At 39.7% G+C, this 22,441-nt stretch overlaps 1 protein-coding gene across 1 annotated transcript; it reads left to right on the top strand.

The window, feature by feature from the left end:
• The first annotated feature begins 200 nt into the window (after positions 1 to 200).
• On the top strand, positions 201 to 14,793 carry LOC145443144 (multicopper oxidase mco-like). The gene is made up of 14 exons (XM_080321139.1): positions 201 to 769; positions 854 to 1,041; positions 3,622 to 3,708; positions 3,856 to 3,987; positions 5,883 to 6,061; positions 8,944 to 9,054; positions 9,715 to 9,925; positions 11,352 to 11,605; positions 11,846 to 11,942; positions 12,469 to 12,589; positions 12,672 to 12,823; positions 13,546 to 13,651; positions 14,167 to 14,287; positions 14,352 to 14,793. The coding sequence occupies exons 1-14, from the start codon at positions 667 to 669 to the stop codon at positions 14,449 to 14,451; spliced, it is 1,962 nt and encodes a 653-aa protein (XP_080177265.1). The 5' UTR covers positions 201 to 666; the 3' UTR covers positions 14,452 to 14,793.
• Positions 14,794 to 22,441: the final 7,648 nt, after the last annotated feature.

Here is a 22,441-nt window from a genome sequence, read left to right on the forward strand (position 1 = left end):
TTTTTTAGTCATGACGTCACGAATATTCATTTGTGACGTCACAGTGGATTGACGTTGACAATTGAGAATGTATGGTAAATCTGGATCCTTCGACGAAAAGAGCTTCCGATCACTGTCATAAACTGACCAAAAATATCTTTAACCAGGACTACATAGTTTTGTAGCATTTTACGGCGGGCGGTTAATAAGAAGGTGGATACTTTTGATATTTTCCCTAACGGCGAATGGCTATTGACGCTAGAAATAGGTAAAATTTTAGAAATATATATTCAGTTTTCGTGATACAGGTTCTGAGGACTGTTCCGCTCATCAATAGGATGTAAAGTTATCCCGAAACTACTATTTACATAAAATCCAAATCGAAGAAAAGTATGTTGTTTCGACTAAAACCTGTTGAAGTGTAGGAGTGCAAATATACCTGCGCGCTACTTGTCCTTCTCGAATTTAGGAATTTCGGTTTTCTTAACTGTGCGATACTTCGCTATAATACGGGTCAATTCTCGTCACTTCGATATCTTCTTTCACGCTTTGTATTAGTTTCAATAATTTAGTGAGTGGTGACCGATGGAGGCATGGAGGGCTTGCGCAAGCGGGCTTTTCGTTAAGGGTTATTGAAACATACGCTACTTTGTGTTGTGTGCAGGTGTTTGTAACAACGGCGCGGCTATGGTTCTAACCCATCTCGCGATACCGGTAATTGTTCCGTGTACTATCCTCTCCGGAACTATCGAATCCGACTGTAGCGTATCCAATCCATGTCATTTAGGAGGTGAGGAGCTTTTGAATGTTTACGATGTATCAAAACATTTTACTATCAAAACTCTTGATATGGAAAGTATATTTTATTACACAGCCAAGAGCGAGCCCGTGGTGCGTTGCGAAGAACTGATCTCGACGAACGGCCATTTGGATGTGGTCTTAACAGTGGAAATTGGCATGTTCCAATTCGACTGGCTTGAGATTAGACGAAGATCTTACAATAAGACGTTATGCCCACCAACATGGCGAATAAAACCTGGAGATACTGTGAACGTTACCTTGGTATTTATTGAGACAATGTTTCATGAATGCGTGTAGGGGTCACCAACCTTTTTGAAACCAAGAGCTACTTCTTGGGTACTATGATTAAATGCGACTGGCTACCAGTTACTACCGCCGTTTTTTCCGTGCTCTATTGGACTTTTTCACTTTAGACATTCAGACGACTGGGCAGGGACTCTGTCCCTTACCAAGAACAGTTAACTCTCACTCATGTCTGCTCGTACGAAACCCTTCTCCGCTTCGACTTTCAAAACTCTCATTTGAATATTTGCTACTGCGACCACGGGCGACTCATTTTGACTTGGCGGGAGGGATACCGGCAGCGTTGGTGACCCCTGCTATGGAATATAGATATAGAGCGACCTTTATTACTGAATCATTACACTGGTCAACAAAATGAAAAAATGCATAACATCGGAGAGCCGTTTCTGGGGTTTTTTAGGTTGCTGATTATACCAATATCACATCAATTTGCCAGACTGGCTCTTGTTCAGACGATATTTACAGCCCAAAAGCCCAAAATTACTGTATTTACCCTTGTATATATCACTTGGTAGGAAGAAAATCGTTTTTACGATATTATACTGCGCATGAATAGATAATTGACTATGCAGAACCCTCATGTCGTTCTGTCATTCTATCAATATTAACATGACCTGATGCGAAATATTCATCGGATCTCCCGACATTTCCCCGTCGATGCTGACAAGCGAGTGACACGACGCAAGGGTTGTCAATAAAGCAGTTTGTCATGCCCAAAAATTGTACTTCTGCACAACGAAAATACATATTCTCCTGTATCAATTGGTCATGCTACCAAGATTAAAGAGGAGTATGAAGCTATGAAATTTGTCTTTGAAAAGCATAACTACAATACTCCTATGCGTCGAATTTCTTTTGACTGGTAAATGGATAATTTTCCGCAGAGTCAAAGAGGGTATAACTAGTAACCATATCAAACGAGAAGCTTCAATCTGATATCTTTCATAGATTTCAGATTCGAATACAGATGAAAGATTCCAATTTCATATTAGGAAGGAGTTCACTGCATGGAATTTATCCTAAGATGTAGTAAATAACACTTTTTAGATGATCACAAAGCACTCAGCTACAAACAGTTGATCCGAAAATTCTTAGCTGCATATGGAAAACTTGGAACAAACATGAACATAAAAGTTCACTTCCTGTTCAGTCATCTTGATATATTTCCTGATCATCTTGTTGATTAGCAAGGGGAGAGGTTCCACTAAGACATCAAAACAACAAAAGGGCAGATGAGATGAATAAATTATGGCAGGCCATTTCTGGAACCTTTCGAGAAACTGCACTAAATTGCTTACAGTTGAAAATCGTACAAAAAACAATTATGCTTCAAAATAAATTAATAATATTATATTCCAACTGACTATTTCAAACTAACAATAGGTGGTTGACGTAAAACCGATTGAATTTAGGCCACGTTATTTGAGTATCTAGGTAAATACTTATATACATGAATGGAGTTTACTTAAGGGCATAATATCCGTGAAAGTATATAACTATGATAAATCTAATGCCCCTAAATGTAGTGCAGTTGCTGTATTTTGATTTAAAAGAGTCTTCTACGTGTAAAAATAACAAGTAGATTGAATTTCTACTCTTTATAGTACGACTAAACCGATTTTCTATCGAGCCATTACAGCGAAAATGGGAGATTTTGGTCAAAATAGCCCCATGGATTATTTCGAAAAAGAGCCAATTTGAAAAAAAAATCGGGATCAGTGCCCTTCTGAACCCCCAAAACCATTCTTACTTTGTCTGCCTAAAAATATGTGTTGATCAGTGTTATATAAATGTTGTGGTGTTATGAAGTATTGGACAATGTCGATGTCGCCACGTCGACTGTGATTCCTGTGATACCGTAATGTCTGACTATTGCCGTAAGCCACAACTCGCACGATCAGGAATCATAATAATAAATTGCTTTCATTACAACATTCATTACATTAGAACATTTATTTAAACCCGACGACTTTATACAATAAAGAATATCGTTCTTGTGTACTATTGCGGGGCGGATCGACAAATTCTCTGATCCGATTCCGATCCTGTTTTTTAATTGCCTGATGCGACTCCGGTCCGACTCCTAGACCGGATTCTAGAAATGACCATGATCCGGTCCGAAATACTCCGATAATAATAATATTTCACTCACAGGTTGGTATTGAATATTGATTGAAACAAAACAATTAGGAAATTAAAAACTCGGAGACCAAGCCCAAAGAAACCCTAATTTAAAGTAAATATGTCAACTTGGATATAGCATGCGGTTTATTTCCATGAACTGTTGATGCCAGGTTGGAAGAGGACAAGGCTGTCTTTTTCTTTGTGAGAAAGTACTGATCCGTATCCGACTCCGGCCGTATCATAATAAGTGCCGATCCGGCTATAATCCAGCTCCAATCCATGCCCCGCTCTGTTGTGTACAATGACCCATGTAGACGTAATGCCATGAATACCACGACAACAGCAACAACAACAAAAACCACAGCCACAATAACAAAAGCAACAGCAAGAACCATTGGTATTCTTTCTCTTCAGATTAACATGTTAAAGGACATATCTGGAAATGATCGGAAACAAGAAGTTACAAACCTACACACGCACGGCTTACATATCAGTCCTTTGGTAAGAATCGTGCATATCTTTCTGGGCAGACCATATGCTATCAGACAAGTGAATTTATATATAGTCGGCACGTAGGGTATTACCAACATTTTTCAATCCTGCTTTTATAGTATAGGCCTGTACAAAACCGATTTATCAATCTTGCAGGAACCGCAGGACAATGTTTTCATTTCAGTGGCTCCCGGTGAGAGCTACAAATACACATACAATATCGCAGAAGACCAATCGCCCGGAACGTATTGGTATCACCCGCATCATCATAGATCAACTACTTTGCAGGTTAAAAATTTTACTTCAGGCTGCCTTTATTCACATATATAGGCCAACTACGGATGATTTGTTAAGCAGAAAACGCACAGCACGGATAAATAGGACGTTCCGAAGTCTGAACCCTTTGAACACGATTTCAAAATGTAAAAACGGGGGCATCAATGTACATTTGCATCAGAGTTGGATCAATTGTAATCTTTAATTGAGCTGAATGTAATTAATTACATTTTTTCATGTAATTGTAATTGTAATTGAAGCATTTCTATTTTGTGTAATTGTAATTGTAATTGTAATTTGATCAAGATTTTGCTCAATTACAATCTCAATTACATTTTCATGGAAACCTGACAATCACAACATAAAATAATCAATTAATCAAGCATTTATTCGTCACACCAGTGAGAATCCGGTAAGAACCAGGATGACGACGAGGGGCCTTAAGGCCTTAGTAAAGAGGTAAACAGTCACCACATATAATAATTAGCCTATTTACATCGGTGTTCTATGCGTGCTGCGGTATAACTAGATAATTAAGCCACGATAAACTGTTTCCCATACTTCAGTAGCAACAGAAAACTTTGTGAATTACAATATAGGCTAAACCAGTGGTTCTCAAACTGGGGGCGTGCCCCCTTGGGCGGCGTGAAAGCATCTGAACGGGGCGCGACGCTCCAGTGAGGTGAAATCTTTTCCGCGCTTGGCCCGATTCACCTCCGTTTTAATGGTTATTGTTCGGTGTATAGTCTGAATTTCGTAATGGAGAATTCTCTCTTCAACAGTCATTCATAACCTTCCATACCATCAAACTATATGTAAGGACTGCTAACTTTCTGGTTTCGTTGTGTGCTATAACGATAAGGGGGGCACCAAATATTCACTGTCATAAAGGGGGGGGGTTACAAAAGTTGGAGAACCAGTGGGCTAAACTGAATCTTAATGTTTCAAAAAAGGTTGAACAGCAAATAAACTCTTCTGAAACCTGTGCTGAACCATTTCCTACACCACGGTCAAAGTTTTTTTTAAATCTCTGACCAGTACCGAGGCTTTGTTGCAACAATAGCAAAAAAAAATCAAGTTTCCAACCAAGGTTTCATCAAACTTGATCACGCATTTGTAGAGATGTTATCCCCATCTTACCTCCAATCTTGGCCAAATTTACTGGGGCCAGAAACTTTTCGCACCCTAATGTTCATCAAATGCAATCCAACAGTTTCCGAGCAAGTGAAAATTTAAATGCGAACCGAAATATTGTAATTCTTGGTTATCAGGAGGTTCTTTCCTTTTGCATTTATTTTAATTTTACGCACCTTATCGGTATCATCCTTATCGCTGAAGCCTTATACCAATTGCATTTCATTATCCTCACTCAGCTTTGAGTGGCCTAATCGTTTAATTACATTTCATTGATTGTCCTGTAGCCTATTCGCTGCTAGTCGCTCAAACCTTTGGTTCGTCGCCTGAAACATTCTTCTGTGCTTGTAGTTTTCAGTACTCATGATTGGGAATAGTTCGAATACGTTCGATTTTTTTTAATTAAAGGGTATTCTTCATATCAGGAATGAAACATGAATAGCTTGAGATTGTTGCTAATTTTGTCGCTACTGTTGTCAAAGAACACCTGTTTACTGAATCAATTACCTGTTTAAAAATACTTGTAATTGTAATTATAATTGTAATTAGTTACATTTGTAACAGTAATTGTAATTGTAATGGGAATTTGATATTTTTAGCATTGAGTAATAGTAATTGTAATGCAATTGAAACATCCAAGGAAGTAATTGTAATTGAATTAAAATATTGTAATTGATCCAACTCTGATTTGCACTCTCGCTGTCTACCACTTATGTTGGCCCCGCATAGATGGGCCAGACAGGCACTCATCGATTGATACTACCGTAATACAGACTGTCGGTGGAATGGCGGGGATGATCATCGTAGAAGACGATCCAGCGAAGATGTCTCCTGAATTGAATGCTGTTTCCTGTCCAGAACATTGCGAATACGATATCCCACTAATAATCTCACCAATGTTAATGATGAAGAGTGTAATTTACGAAGAAAAAGTACGAAAGCAGGAGCCCAGGCAAGATAGTAGCTCAGTTAAGTGCCTATCATCCTAACTGAAGTCGATGATCTCAGCCGTAGCCTGGTGCGCAAGTGAGGTATGAAATTCCGCCCATACAGGTACGCCAGATGATGTAAAGCAGGAAAACACGTCCAATTAATACAATGTCATACGTCTTGTTTGCGATGAGTTCTGACTGCGTGTACCAAGCCAGTGATGCACAATCGGGTGCTTGGTCATGAACATCACCCATGTCTACCATACACATGACTTAACTTGTGCAGACGTATTTGACTCATTTGTAAAAGTGTCAAGGTTGACTTTCGTTCCTGGAAATGAAGCTGGTTCGAAGTAGTCTAAAACAGTGCATTTCAACCGGTGGGCATGGTGCACCCCAAAGTACATGAAAATATGCATGGGTGCACCAGTACAAATGGGTGGACAGAGATGCATGGGAAACTCTGCGATTGAAATCAGTGGTTTATATCCCGTGGGTGAAACTCGTAATTTTGCCGACCTAATTTCAGTAATCAGCCCTTGTAATGGACCAATATTTGACAGCCAGATGAAAGTGACGACCTATTATTTTTTAGTTGGTACACTTCACATGTATTAAGCAGTGCAGTATGAACACCGGTATCTTACAATTTGACAGGCTGATGCAACTGATGGCCTTTTTTTTCGTGGACACATGCAGTATTTCTATAGCTTGACCTGACATGGTGTGCATGATTCAGAGCTGCGGCTTTGAAGGGTGCACCACTACAAAAAAAACGTTGAAGAATACTGGTCTAAAATATTGTGATAGAGAGTGGCGGCTCGTCACATGATCGAGAAGAGCGGCGAGAGTGCAAAACTCAGAGCCGAACAAGTCGCGTAATAGCGTCACGTGGGCCTGACATGAACATGAAAATTTAACTTCATTGTGGTTGTGCGAGTATTCTAGACCAGTGATCGACAAGTCGTGGTCGGAGGACCGGTGCCGATCCGCGAAGAGTTTGTTACTGGCCGCAAAAATCTCGTAGGCTATACTTTTGCAAGTTCCGAATTATAGTGAACATGATCACTAAAAAAATCAAGTTATTTTCTTATATCGCCCCGTGTGCGTTTCTGCCTTATACTGGGGACACGTTGGTGTCCCAGTGATTTGTAATATTTCTGATACGGCCGAAATATTAGGGACTATAGGTAGTAGAGTGCAGGATAGCTAGAGCCGGATGAATATTGTTAGAATTTATTACTTTTGTAACCAGATCAGAGTTGGATTCATACTTTTTTTGATACGGCTCAAATCGGATTCCATTTTGAAGAAACGAAATTGGAGTCGAACTAGGTGATTTGTCTATTCGCCCCGCACCAAGCAGTTATGATAAAAGAGTGAGAACGCCCCCCAGAACACCCCAAATTGTGAGTCATATGTCACGATGACCTCGTCCTGACGACCCTGTAGTGCAGTGGTTCCCAACCTTTTTCGGTAACAGGGCCAAATTTAGAATTTCAGAGTACGGTCGGGGCCGCACGAATACCAGGGCAATGAAAGGAACCCAAAATAGTCACCAAAATATGAAAATTGGCATTGTTCCGATCATTCGCTTGACGCCATTGGCCATTGTGTTGCCGCGCTCCAGTTGTTCAGAACAATCAACCTTTGCTGGCTATTTAGGAGTAGTTTTATTGCCCTGGCGAGATTTCAATTCGTATTTTTGGAATCAGTGCGACACTTGCCTTCGATAAACACCGACATATCAAATTATTCGGACGTTTGGGTCGCAAGCTATATGACTACCAATTATGCTGCTGTTGCCGGCTAAGCAGTACGCATCTCGGCGTATTCAATCGTGAGTCACTTGTTGTACATTTATCCGTAAATTAGTTATCAATACCCAGGGCCGTAACAGCACTTCGTCAGCCCCCCCCCCCCCCCAAAAAAAAAAAAATACGTTGCTCTTGGGCTCCCCATAGGGTGATAAAACGAACTTCGAAGCCCCTCATACCCCCCTCAGGCTTGATGGCTGACGATTTCAAATTGATAGTTCTTCACTGGCATATAATTCTTCCCTGCGGGATGGTAGCCTATTTGTCTCGTGAGGTTCAGATTGTCAAGACAGGAACATTCGGCGCCAGTCATTTAGACGCCTCTGGTCAATTATACATATATGTATTTTGTATATACATAACGAAGTTTTCGGTCAGCGGAAGGGCAGTCCTTTTCGGCCAAGGTCTTCTCGCTGCCGATTGTTCTGATACACTTCTTGGAGTCGCATGTTACATGACCTAAAACTTTATATGTCTTCGTGCATAGAGGCGCGGTAATGGCCAACGCCCACTTCTATAAATCTTGCGTACTTTATCTTGGTGGTAGAGTACCCAATAATTAAGGTACTTGGAAACTTGAAATCGCGAACAGTGCAAAAATTTTTTTAAAAAGTTGCATAAAATTTGATAAAATACTCTATAATTTATGCTAATTCACTAAATAATTTTTGGCCCCCTTCGAGCTCGCTCCCCCCAATTTGGGGGCTTGGAGTGCGGCAGTTACGGTCCTATCAATACCTAATATCTATACCTATATCTATAGGTACTGCTCGTTCAACTGGAAATTTAGGGCACATTGCATTGAAACAGCGGTGACGTAATCTTAGCAGTCTACTCACAACTCTCCTGCAATCCTAATTGAAAACTCGAGACTCCAAGCCAAGCAAGAGTATTTTATAAATATAATTTTTTTTTCATAAATCGATTTCTCAATATTTTTGTGGGGGCCGCAAGAAGGCTAGTCGCGGTTGGAAATCACTGTTGTAGTGACCCTTGCATCAATGTGCCGCGCACGTATGTTTTACTACCATTGACGCACCAACTATATATGCCTACTATTGATGAACTTTTATCATTCCTTTCAGTTATCCAGAGGGGCTGGGCGGGTGGCTCGGTACAAATGTCAATGAATTTGCAGTAAACGGAGCGCTTTCTCCCATTGTTCGCTTGAAAAGAAACATAATCGCCAGATTGCGGTAAGGCTTCAATGTTCGGTTTGATATGCATTAGGGAAAAACTAGGATCGTACGCACACGTGCGTAGATGTACGGTCGTTGATCTGCCTAACTATCAGTGAGGACGGCTACTATTCTCCAGTAACTAGGATCGAGAATCTTTGCAGACCTGGCGGATAAACTGCGAATAATGCACATCACAATTATGCGAAAAATCGCTTAGAGCAGTGGTTCTTAAGCTTTACTATAACCTGAAAGAATATCACCAACCTGGCTGCAGGCCTTCGTCTAGCCATAAAGATCCCCTACATAGTCACAATAACAAAAATATACCACGTTACACATCTAATAAATTACCATAGAATACTGGTGCACAAAATCAACTCTGTAACAACCGCAGAGCTGTATGAACAAAACTATATTAAAACATGATTTTCATGCCAAACAAAATGATTATATTGGGTATTTCATGAAAATAAGTGTCACTTCTGTTATACGAGTTGGGTGTGTATCTTGACCTGACCCCGTTAAGAATAACTTGCGTTGAGCCGATCAATACTGAAATATGCAAAATACATATTTACACTCCCTGTACACACGGCCGCCCTTGCTATACTAGGGGGTCCGAGGCCTCAATGGCTCCCAAACAAGGTAGGTACACGTTCTTACATCATATTGCAGGTTGCTTCATGTGGGGTATGTGGCTCCTCTTGAACTGGAATTCACAGTTGCCAGTGGTGAATCGGGACAAGCTCCTTGCGAAGTTCGCGAAATCGCAAGAGATGGTGTATACTTCGATCACCCGCTAGTACCCAGGCTGGGTCAGTCCGTTTTGTATCCAGGAAATAGACTCGATGTGCTCGTCAGATGTTACAAAGATGGATTATTCACGGTACAGCAGTGTACTTTCATATGCACTTTGCGACAATTATCGCGCAAACGCAAAAAAATGATATCACGTAGCATAACATAATTTATAAATAGTGAGCTGTAGTCAACTTCTAGTCGGCGGGATTGTAGGTTTTAGTCAAGACAGATAAGCGCTATTTACCAATAATGATAGCATACCAATCAACCTATACGAACCATCTGTCCATCATCGCTTAAACTAAATTATACTGGTATATCACCGTATTCTATTATGGCATGGAATTGGTATCAGCCGACAATTCAACTTAACATATAAGGAAATATTATGCCCATGCTGTTGCAAGCGCCATAAGGGTGCGAATCAGGTAAGCGTCATTTTCAGGTACAAAATATTGCTTTCACGTCCACTCCAATGAGTGAAAATTAATCAAATAGGCTACACCAATTCCCTTGGAGATGTATCCCTGGAGTCAATGGGTGTTATGTTTTCGTTTACCACCCTGGGAAATGGGAATGTGCAAAACCGTGTTGCACACTGACAGAACCGACTATATGTACCCATGGTATAGACCCCCATAGGAATGGATGCATTTGGATCATTCCACCTGTGGAAATGCGCGTGTCAAAAATATTTCCTTCCAGAAAGTGTTAATAATGGTCTGATTCGCACCTTACTACATGATGAAAAAGTCGTGAATACATCTATTTTCACCCATGTAAACACCCGTTCACACCTAGGGATGGTGTGAACCTCTGAAAGGTTCAGGTTCGCGTGAACGCGAACCTTTTTGAAAGGTTCGGTGTGAACGCGAACGTGAACCTCATGACGTCATATTGCTAATTCCAACCCTACATTTCAGTGAAGTGATAGCCCATATATAATATTGTTAGCGACGACTCGGGCCCCATAATGCCACAATGCTGAAGTACATATTGACGCTTAAAACGTCGCAAAATGTATCAACAAATCAAATGGTATAATAATCCCATAAAATCAATATCTTCCGTAGCTTCGTCAACAATTTCGACGAGGTCTTGCAAGGGAATATAAGTTTACGTCATAATGACCAGACTGGACAATGTATTCGGCGTCAGAGTATTGCTACGTTGATATTTAGCTGAGTGCTCAACGGGTTTCTATACTTGCTACCGACATTACCCCATTATCAAGTTATGCAGCAGTAGACAACACGCCAATCACATGAATTTGGTTTTTATTATACAATAAACATATGAAATCAAGGTTGAACCCGTACGCCAGCTAGATTTTTTTTACATCAGACAGCGATATCAACTTTGCAGCGATATCAAACCTGTTTTATACCCGTGGCCCTTGTTTGGATTAATCCCTATTTAGTATTAGAATTCTTCGAAAAGCCGCGCTCTGTATAATATCCTAAATTCACGTTCATCTTAGCGACCAACTTAGCTCGCTCAATACGTTACAGATTATTTCGAACCCCAAAGAACAGCACCGGAAGTCATTTGCTGGATCCGTTAGAAAGACAAAAGTAATTGCTGTTGTAGAGGTGCTGGGATCAGGTGATGAAGCAGGAAGACAGGAGTTTCCGAAGACGTTGCCGCCCAGGCCGCGACACATGGCGGACTTGAGGAATGTTGTTCCCGATCAATACATAACAGTAGAGATAGGCGGGAACAACACACTGAACAGAGAACTGTGGTCATCCTCAACAAACTACCGGTAAGGCACATACCCAACTAACGCACCGCGATGCCGCTTCATATTATATGCGAGTGTGATGAGGGAATTGTGTCTATAATGAATTTAAAGCACTTATATTTAAAGCAAGGCATTGTTCAAAACGAGCTTTTATAGTTTTCTATGAATTTTTAGTAATCCTGCAGATTAAAATAAAATAGTAACATTGCAATATTCCGGTTGTTTCTGCAATCGGTCTACTTCAAATACTTCATTTTTCAGGTATAAAGTCGAAGTTGATTCGGTGGTAGAAATCCAAATGTTAATTGCAGATAACAGCTTTTCCCACCCAATTCACTTCCACATTAACCATGTCCAGGTAAGATACTCGTATTTCATAGTGGAAATACAGTTCGAATCTACCCCAGACATAATGCTGTCCGGCCGCATGCGTATACAATATCTGTTTACGGAGAGACCTAGGCTTGTAACCACTAGCCGAATCTGGGTACTCGACCGTTCATCACGTGTTGCGCATCTATCCGTAGGTTAGTTATCTATAGCTGAACCGACGACGATTTCGAGGGTTCTAATCATTCGATTGTGTATACGTTGACCGTATCGGGTGCAAATCGTCCATGGGATCATACTACATGTTTTGTCGAAAGTATTTACATAATTATTGCGTAATTATACAGCTTTTGGAATAAAACTATTTTTTATGGCATTTTTCAAAAACACTGTTTAAAACATGTTTTAAACAAACTCTTTTAACACACCATTTATTTTAATTGCAACCCTAGTTGTATTACGAATGAGTGAGCTGTCATTACCTGAGAACCGGTTGATGCGTGATCGATATTCTATATGGTAAACCTCAATGTTATATTCAGCTGTGTATTCAGATCATTGGTTATCAACCTTACACGGGACCGGTTGCTCATTACAAACTTCGTAAACCAATGTGGGAAATGAGAGACGCGCAAGGCGAATTGTGTTATTATCAGCACCCAAACCATATTAAAGGTAGGTTGTTACAATGTCCGGTACGTTCCGTTCCCAACCTGGGCAGAAGATTCCTATTTACCAATTCTTGGCGTAAATTCAGGTGTAGCATCGAAGCATTTTAACATCACCGACCCTTTAAAATATCAGGGACACTATGAGCGGTGGATTAATAACGGTGCCAATTCATTGGCTTATAACCAAGCTGGCCAATGGGTGGATACACTCCACTCTCCTGCTCTGTCCAATATCACGGTAAGAATAGCGCACAACCATCGCCGTAGCCGGAATAAAAATTTAACTAGCAGTTGGGAAGTAGAACTTCGACTCCTTATATAATATTTCAAGCATGCATGTTTTGACGCCCTAAGCGTCTAGTGTAACACGAAAAATGGTCCGTTTTGTACATGAGCCATCACGCTCACTGGTGCCAATTAAGACGACTTTGCCCTCGCAGTTTCAGAGGCAACGACTAAACGTACTTGACCCCTAGCGCAAAAATGCCTTTGTTGAAAAAAAAAACGCCAATATGATTTATACATAATACTAATAAATTTGACCCTCTAACTTCACGTCACAACGGACGAAGCCGAATTTTGCAGAGCGATAGGGCTCTACAATGTTCCCTCAAATTTTCGACGAGTCTGCGCACACTCACCAACTCACTGCGCAGACCCTTCGACAACAGTGCGTAACGACTAAAAAACAAGCTCATCAAATCGTATTTTTTGTGCGCAACTTGGATTTTCTGTGCGCAAAGACCGTGTCAGCATTGCTCATTTGCGCATGTGCGCTGCCTAGAGGGGACATAGGTGCTCTATAAGTCTACAATACCAGAACACTGTGGATTTGTGATACTTAACTCGGTACAGTTTAGTTTGGAGTAGACCATATATGTTTATTGTTTATCATTGTTTGTCAAGTTGGTGTGGCTACAAGGCGACTGAAGGATATGTAGTAGCCTATACTTGTTTTAGCTGCGCATGAAGACAGCCAAATTTACTGGTCCATTGGTGTTACATTGTCATATGCCTTCGGATAGCGATGGGGGAATGATGATGGTGATTGAGATAGTTGAAAAAGGTGAGTTCAAAACACCATCCTTTCGATTATTGTGGCGACCGACCGAGTAAGGACACGAAACTAGTCGAAGATGTAAATCATTCCTTTATTTCTCCGGCCTCTTCACCTAAACACCTCTACGCCTACGTGTTCAATTTGTGGTTACTTCACCCATCTCAACAGACAAAAGTTCGTATAATTCGAAGTAACTTGCATCATTTTTAATTTAGTGAGGTGCTCAGAGCCCTTCGAAGGCTTTACCCACTGTATGCCCATTGCCCACTCTTGAAGTAAATGGTTTGCAAAATGCCGGCATTTTAAATTGGATTGGTTTATTTCTGTTATTCGGGGAGGCATATTATCAACTAGGAAATCTTCATAGAATAGTTGAGAGATGTAGGCCTAAGTCTAGAACGCGCGTATAGTGTTCGACCCGAGTCATCACTTCATCACTGCCTGTGCTCATCAATATATGTTGCGGCATAAAAAATTTCCGGGTAACATTGCGTTTTAAATGCATACTACAAATGGGACAGGGGCTTACCTTGGCGACGCCAACATACTGTCTGGAGGTGCTCCGCCCGGATCTTGTAGAAAATGCGAATGGAACCGATTCGTTGAAATGCCGCCAGAATGCACGCCAGACGTCGGGAAAGAGTGGGAATAATATAATAAGTTTGTTACCGCTTTTATTGGTATTTGCACCCTTTAATAATTCCAGATCCTCGAAGATACCGGATGCAATAATGAACCTCCTTATCACGTTGCTTATGACATTGCAACACGCCAATGAGATGACGAACGAAGAACTGTTGGACTAAGGGTGCTGCTCAAAGAATGCCAGATAGATATTTATCCAATAGCTAGGATTTTGAATCGACGAATACACCGGTCCATCCAATTATCTGTTTTGTTTTACCACGATTCAGAGATGAACTGGATTACACCCTTACCATAGTTGTATTTTGGTCTTATGTGGAAGATATCTCACTATCATATCCTCTTGATGCAGTAAATAATGGGAATATGGGACGAAGTGGGCAAGGGTTGAGTGGTCTTGAGATTGTTATTTTTTCGGGGCACCAATGACGCCAATACAATGAATTTCCTTAGAACTGAAGTTACCGTTTACAAGTTCGAATTACAAGCATTATAGCATGGAATGGACAGTGTACATCCACATTCCGATTGTTAGGTAACATGAGGGTTACCATAATTCGGAAATCTAAAAAGAGGACACTTTTTCAGAAATTAGAGACTTGCAAAACCGGAGGAAAATCCTGAAAAAGTTGTAAAATTTTCCCACTTCGTGGTCGGTAGACTATAAAAAAGGGTCAACTTTCTCGTACAGTGCCCAAAATACACTTTTTTCACATTGCTGGGTGGTTGACTAAGGAAAAAAGGTCAACTTTCCGGCTCAGCTCTCAAAGTAGCCGCCAGAGCGTACTTCGGTGCTGATTTACAGCATCTCGGTCGAATTTTGCCGTAAATTTGACCAAAATTCTCAAAAAAGAGGAGAAAATCTCAAAAAAGAGAACAAAAGGGCGTCCTACGAGGACACTTTCAAAAAAGTCAAAAAATAGGACAAATCCTGTTAAAAGATGACGTATGGTAAACCCTAGGTAACATGCTGGCACTATCATTACAATCTAGGCTTGTAGCACTTTATGTTACCGGCGAATGATTTGAGAATTAGGAAGTAAAGTTGATCGAATTATATCAAATTTCCGCTGAGGTTATTGCCCCGGTTTGTAGAAACTAATTTAACTGTGGTGTATTGGAGGCTGACAGTAGAACAATAGAGGTAGGCCTATGGCTATCCTCAAGCGTGCTACACAATGTGTGAGTGGGTTGTAACCAAGTCACATTGTTCCGAGTCACGAGTCAATCTTACTTTTGTGGTTTTGACTCGAGTCAAGTCGAGTCATTTTCAATTCATCACCGACTCGAGTCCGAGTCCAAGTCACCGTTTAAAGGCTCAAGTCCGAGTCATAGTGTTATGACTCGAGTCGAGTCCAAGTCACAGTATTGAAGTCATGTTCAACTCGTGTTTTCAATCCTGAATTTGCTTATAGCTTATAGAGAATCAACGAATTCATTCTACATGCTATCTGATATAGAACCAATAACGAATTCACGTCTAAATACCAGCTGATCAATGATATATATATATATAATCATTGATCATTGATTATATATGAGCTGATAGTGAATCAAACAGATGCATCATGTTTATGTAGACGTACAGTTTTTCTTTCACATAATCAGGTGGTTTACTAAAAAAAGGTCAGCTTTCCTGCACAGCTCCCGAAATAGCCGCCGGAGCGTTACTAATATGAAAGGAAATTTTGGATTAACTACAAATAGAGATTTTCGAATTTTACTGGCCACCTCATGATATTGTTATATTGTGTGAAAATATGATTCTTAGCAAATTTGGCTCAATTCCAACCAGACATGGGGTGATTACTTCATGAATGTAATCGATTGCGATTACGATTACTTCTGAATGACGCGATTACGATTACGATTACGATTACAGCAAAATCAGGAAGTAGTCGATTACGATTACGATTACATTGGAAAAGTAATCACGATTACTCACGATTACATTTATTTTGCATCTTAGAAGTTATATTGGAAGACAATATATGGATTGCGCTGAAAGGCCTGATGAGATAACAAACTTTCTTTAATAAAGATTCGTCATTTTCTTGCTACGTCATAATGTACCAATTGCCCATTTTTATGAAGGACGATTTATCGCACCCAACGATTTATATTCTTGCCTAATCCGTGACTGCCGCACCCCAAATTTACAATTGGGGGGGAACGAGCACGAACGGTACTCAAAAGTATTTCGTAAACCAACATAACTTATAGAGTATTTTAGAGAGATTTAATTAGGTTGAAAATTCTTTCTAGATAGCTTGATTTTGAAATGCATACGTCTCCCCTCCAAGAAAGAAAGCATTCATAATGTATAGTAGGGTAGCATTTAAAACAAATAGTTGTTTAAAACACTCTGTTTGAAACATGGTTTAAACCGTGTTTTAAACAAAGGCATTCAAAAAACCTAAACCTAAAATGGTGTTTTTTAAGTTGTAAAATTATGCCATAATTGTGCAAATACTTGCCAAAAAAACATTTTGTATGAGCTTACGGACAATTACCACCCGATTTAGCCGACGTACATCGATATGGGATGGTTGGAACCCTCAAAATAGTCTGTTCAACAGTTATATACCACAGATATTTCGTCAAAGGAACTCTATATATTTTCAATTGTCAATGCCAATCCACTATGACGTCCCAAATGAATATTCGTGACGTAATGGCTTAAAAAACATGTTTTAAACAAGCGCCTTGTTTTATACATGTTTGCTTCAAATTGTTTTTAGTTTTAAATGCAACCCTATAATTTATAGTAATTTTAGGCATTTAGATTCCAGTCAATATCGTGCCACGACACACCAAAAGAAATATGTAGTTTCGACCAACACGCGACTTAACGAAGTGTGCTACTAAAGAAAGAAACAGGCCGAAACTTAGGGTATGTGTCCATTGTCAATAACCGCGCTGGATGGGCGTGACTAATAGTTCAATCCTTCCAATCTGAGCCCACTATGCAAATGCCACCCGGGCACGCACAGAGCATTAAAGACATGACAATTTGTGTGTGCGTCTAACAAAAGTTTTTCTTTCAGTCTGATAAACGTTCGGCATAGGCCTACAACAATATCTTTTGATTATGTAACAGACCGGAGGTCACGAATTAACAACATACATTAAAGTAATTGTAACAAGATGAGATACCAGACATTATAATTATGAATTAAGTACAGCTCTACAGGTAAATCTCAACATCGGGTGCTGAGAGATGATTATAAATTAATAGTAATATAATGCAATTACCAATATTATTCACGAAATTCAGTCTTCAACCTTAAAATACCACCCTATGGGGGCCAAAGACCAACGTTTGGACTGGGGGACGAATTGCTGTTTTGGTACTGATTCTAGCGACAACCCACGCTAACATGGTATATAAGCCCATGGCTATGGCGGTAGGGCCCGATGTTGAGTAAGAATTGTGAAATAACGATTGGCGCCCGTTTCAAGTAGAGTCATATGAGAATACGATGCAGAGAACATAAAATTCTGTCTTCAACTTGTTGCAGATAATGTACTGCAAGCTTCCGTTACGATAAACGAAAAAAAACGGCTCGGTTTTGATATATATCAGCAGCTGTTGATTTATTAACGCTTCGTTATGGAAGCCGTTATGTTTTATTTGACGAGTACAAAATTTCAAATCTTTGTCCGGTGTAGGCCTACTGCTCGCCAAGCAGCAACGCTCAAACTGCGCTTATGCATAACCAAACATCAATACGCAAGTTACTATTTTGAACTAGGCAGAGTGGTGATTAATTATCCTGCTGCGAGGTAGTGGTGTGTGGAACGTGTTGGTAACCTGATAAACATCACGGTGGGTATTCTACAATCACACTAATGTACGTACAGACGTACATCGAATACATATTTACTGTGGATACTTCTTACGCAATAACGAACTAAGCTAATAGGCTATTTCTGACGTAATAATGAGCAGTGGCGTTTGAAAATCAGACGTTTGTGCCATCACGAAACTGGTTCATGAATGTTCATTGTTCAGTTTATGCCGTAGTGCTTGTACAAATAAAAAGTAATCGTTCTTTCACAGAGAAATCGATTATATATGGGAAGTAGTCGATTACGATTACGATTACTTCAGAATTTTTTCGAATGTAATCGATTGCGATTACGATTACTTGGAAATGCTGTAATCGTCGTAATCGAATACGATTACTAATCGCGATTACCCCATGTCTGATTCCAACTAGAAAAAGCAAATTTATTAGAGTGGAATATTTTGGATATGAAAAAATAGTCGGCTTACTACTAGCATGTAATTATATTATATGAAGTAATTTCTCACTAAAAACACTCCCTTTATTTTCAAATATAAAATTTTCTCCTCTCATATCATTGATTTTACTTTTTAAAATTAGGCCAGATTCAGTGTTCTTTTTCTGCAACATAACAATTTTACCAAGTAGCCACCCAGTAAAATAAATAAGTTATTTTTGAACAACCCTATTGCACAAACATCACACAACGTGCACAATTCACATATACCTAACAAAACGTCAAATGGATGGAGTGTATTGTGTGTTTTCACTGACAGCAGATCGAATCAATGATGAGTTACAATTAGAAAATACTAAAGTGGAAAGGAGATCCTCATATATGTTATAGCGGCAAAGCCTTAGAATAAATCCACATCTACTGAAACACGTTCCACTGGTGCACTAGATACAGGAATTGACAAGCATTTTTGAACCACATTGAGGAGCATCGGATATTCATTATTTCTGGTCGCCCAATAATGCAAAGAATCAACGCCTTCAAAGCTACACGTGAGCTTATCAGTGTCTTCCAAGAACTTGATCATCTGAGTCATTTCATTGGCCCTACTTGAACTTTGCTTCGATTGATTGTATAATTGAAAAGTATTGAGTACTTTGATTGCGGTGGATCTATTACCTCTTCATCACAGGATGATTTTGTACAATGCATTGCTACTATAGGTACCATTGCCTGCTGTTTTTACGGCGACATATCTGATATCAGTGCAACGAAAGCAGTGGCGACAAATAGCGATGTCGGCAGAATTCATCAGATGCGTTGATCTAGCCATTACGATTCGCAAAATTTTTCATCTTCAAGTCATATAGAATAAGCCGAGTCAATGACTTGGGTCGAGTCATGCGTAATGACTCGAGTACAAGTCGAGTCAATCCAAATATTGACTCGAGTCGAGTCGAGTCATTTTCCCATTTCTATAAAATGACTCGAGTCAAGTCGAGTCACAAAAAAATCGTGACTCGAGTCATTACAACCATGTGTGTGACGCTCAGTCGCAATAAATACGTGGGAAGGCGTTTGGCATTCATGCACGCAAGGGATGCTCAGAATTGACCGATTTTCAGAAAGTCGTGGTTTTCAGTCCGTTTCCCATCCCTTATATCTTAAAAACGCACTATGTTTATTTTTTCTGTAACTCGTCCCTTGCATCTGTGATCATTTTGAGCTCGAAGAAAATCGGCTGAAAATTGGGCTTCCCCTATAATTTTAGTGTCGTGATCTTATCTAGCCCCGAAAATGAAACAAGTATCAGCGTTTATGCAGCTGTTATGCTTTGGGAGATATGAAAACTCACTCTAGGAAATATTTTAGATCGGGACATCATTTTCGTATTGCCTCAGCAACCTCAAAACCACCTAACACTGATCATGATTTTGCAGGATTCACCAGATAAAAAAGTAACATAACAAGGAATTTGATAACGAAACGAAACAACAGAACAAAGGCATATAATAACTCGCGAATATTAAACACCAATCGGGCAGACGAAAGGGTTGATGTATCGAACTTGGGAAATCTTTGTCGGTGATCGTCAACGGCTTGTAATAGACTGGCCCGCTGTTTACTGTTCCGTTATGAACGCAATGTAGTCGTTAGTCGTAATGTAATTTTATTATACGCTACGCTGCATAAAATTAATTTACCATCATTCACAAATTCCAGACCAGTCATGAAATGCGGATGAATATATGTTATTATACTAACTCTGGAAGAAAGTAAAGGAAAGTATTTCGCGGCACGCTAGCACAGTGATTCTCGGCCTTTTTGACTTACGACACCCAGCAAAGTACTATAGAAGGGCCTTCTAAGATACCATTTCTGTAGTACTGTGGGTGCTACCAGATCTTCTGGTAGTTTCCAGGGTGCCGCTAGCCAAAAGGCTGAGAACCACTGTGCTAGGATGCCACGAAGTCACCGCCAACCCGTGGCGTAACAGAACAGTCACCGCCAACTCGTAGGCGTATGACAGGCAGCCTTGGACAACAATAAAACTCTCAGCTTTTCCAAATAATATTATGATTAGAATTATAGTTACAGATTTTTCCAAATTAGATTATAATTAGAATTACTGAGTTCACTCAAAGTTGGAAATTGAGTCAAGTTCAGTTCATATCAAATCACAGAGCTCATTCTCATGAGAATGAGAATGGAAAATGTCCGTACAGCAAGCTTGGCTCGTTTCGCACTATACTGTTCTCCTGTATAGCATTTTCGCCAAAACCAGAAATTAGATTAGAATTAAAATTAGATGATTGAAACATTTCACAAATTAGATAAGAATTAGAATAAGATCAAAGAAGCATTTAACAAATTAGATTAGAATTAGATTACCGACATTTCGATCTAATTAGTGTGACGCTACTGTTCGGCAAGTGGTATGGACCCCACCACGATCAACAATTTGGAATTTATATACGCCCGTGAAATAAAATATGATGATTTCAATATCATTAGAACTGAGAGGTTGCTGATATAAGCCGTATACATACACTTATACAGTATATCAGAACTGTTAATAGGTGTGATTCGTAACGGCGGCTCGCAATATCCATACTATGTTGAATATATGAATATAGATAGGAACCTCGGACTACTGAAGACAAGTCTTGAGCGATGAAGTCGTGGCCTTCGTGACGAAAATAGACGGATATCAAGCGCTAAGTTCATACTTAGTATATTCTCCCAAGCCTTGATCGGAACATCACCCTTTTCAAATATTTACCATCGTGATCGGTACAACAATTGTTCTGTAGCCATATCCGACTCACCCAATATGTCTTTGAGGGTACAACTATCCTCCACACTCACTACAATAGAGCTTTTCACCAACTGGTGAGTGAATGTGACTGTTGCTATTTGCACTATCAATCGTTTGGCAATCTATGCCACAGATAATCATCAAGTTGGCTACTTTATGGGTCGTCTCGTAATGGCGCGACCTAAGGTATCAACAGGAAGTAATAACTTGTCCTATTTACGTCTGTCGAGATAAACATGCAACGCATACTGGTACATGAGAGTAGGTCATAGTAGAAATACCTAACGTTGCAGTTCAACGTGATATAGGCACCATCTCTGTTGTTGCTGGGATATCAACCGAATCGGCATTTGGTCATCGTGCGGTGTAGGTAGCCCCATCTCATATATTTACTTTTGTACATGCACGACTAGAATTCAACGGGCCTATATACACTTTTTTCGCTACAAATCGTTCATGGGACGTTTTCAAAGGTGCGACTATGGAACCGGATTTAGTTCAGACATGCGCAGCCGATGCATTATTGCAAGTCATGTGCCGAAGTGTACTGTGCTCTTGAAGCATCGTTAAAGATCAGGTTCAGTTCTTTCAGCTGTCTGTACTCTTTATTTGTATCTATTCAAAACGCCACAAGATTGGAACATAATATAACGATGGGGAGGAGTCGGAACCATTTGGGAAAGTCTATCAAGCTATCACCCACCCTGATTCAGAGATAGCAACATATAGCAGAACATTTACCTGAGACAGGTACTATAGACCAGACTTGGACAACTAGAAAATTTTCAGCTTTTCCGAATTAGATTAGAATTAGAATTAGAGCAACACAGTTGTTTCTAAATTAGATTAGAATTAGAATTAGAGCTACACAAATTTTTCCAAATTAGATTAGAACTAGAATTAGAGCTGCACAGCTTTTTCCAAATTAGATTAGAATTAGGATTAGAGCTATTCAGTTTTTTATCAAATTAGATAAGAATTAAAATTACTGAATTCGCAAAAACTTGGAAATTTAATGAAATTGTGAATGGGAAATAAATACAGCAAAAATCAGCTCATATCAAATCACAGTACATTCCCAAAAC

The sequence above is a fragment of the Botryllus schlosseri genome, chromosome 7, assembly GCF_051294905.1.
Source record: "Botryllus schlosseri isolate E-star chromosome 7, Bs_hap1, whole genome shotgun sequence".
NCBI lineage: Eukaryota > Metazoa > Chordata > Ascidiacea > Stolidobranchia > Styelidae > Botryllus > Botryllus schlosseri.

Coding starts and splice junctions, on each gene's coding strand:
- LOC145443144 (XM_080321139.1), top strand. CDS start 667: ATGGTTCTAACCCATCTCGCGATACCGGTAATTGTTCCGTGTACTATC. Junction 3,988..5,882: donor ATAGATCAACTACTTTGCAG/GTTAAAAATTTT, acceptor ACCGTAATACAG/ACTGTCGGTGGAATGGCGGG. Junction 9,926..11,351: donor ACAAAGATGGATTATTCACG/GTACAGCAGTGT, acceptor AATACGTTACAG/ATTATTTCGAACCCCAAAGA.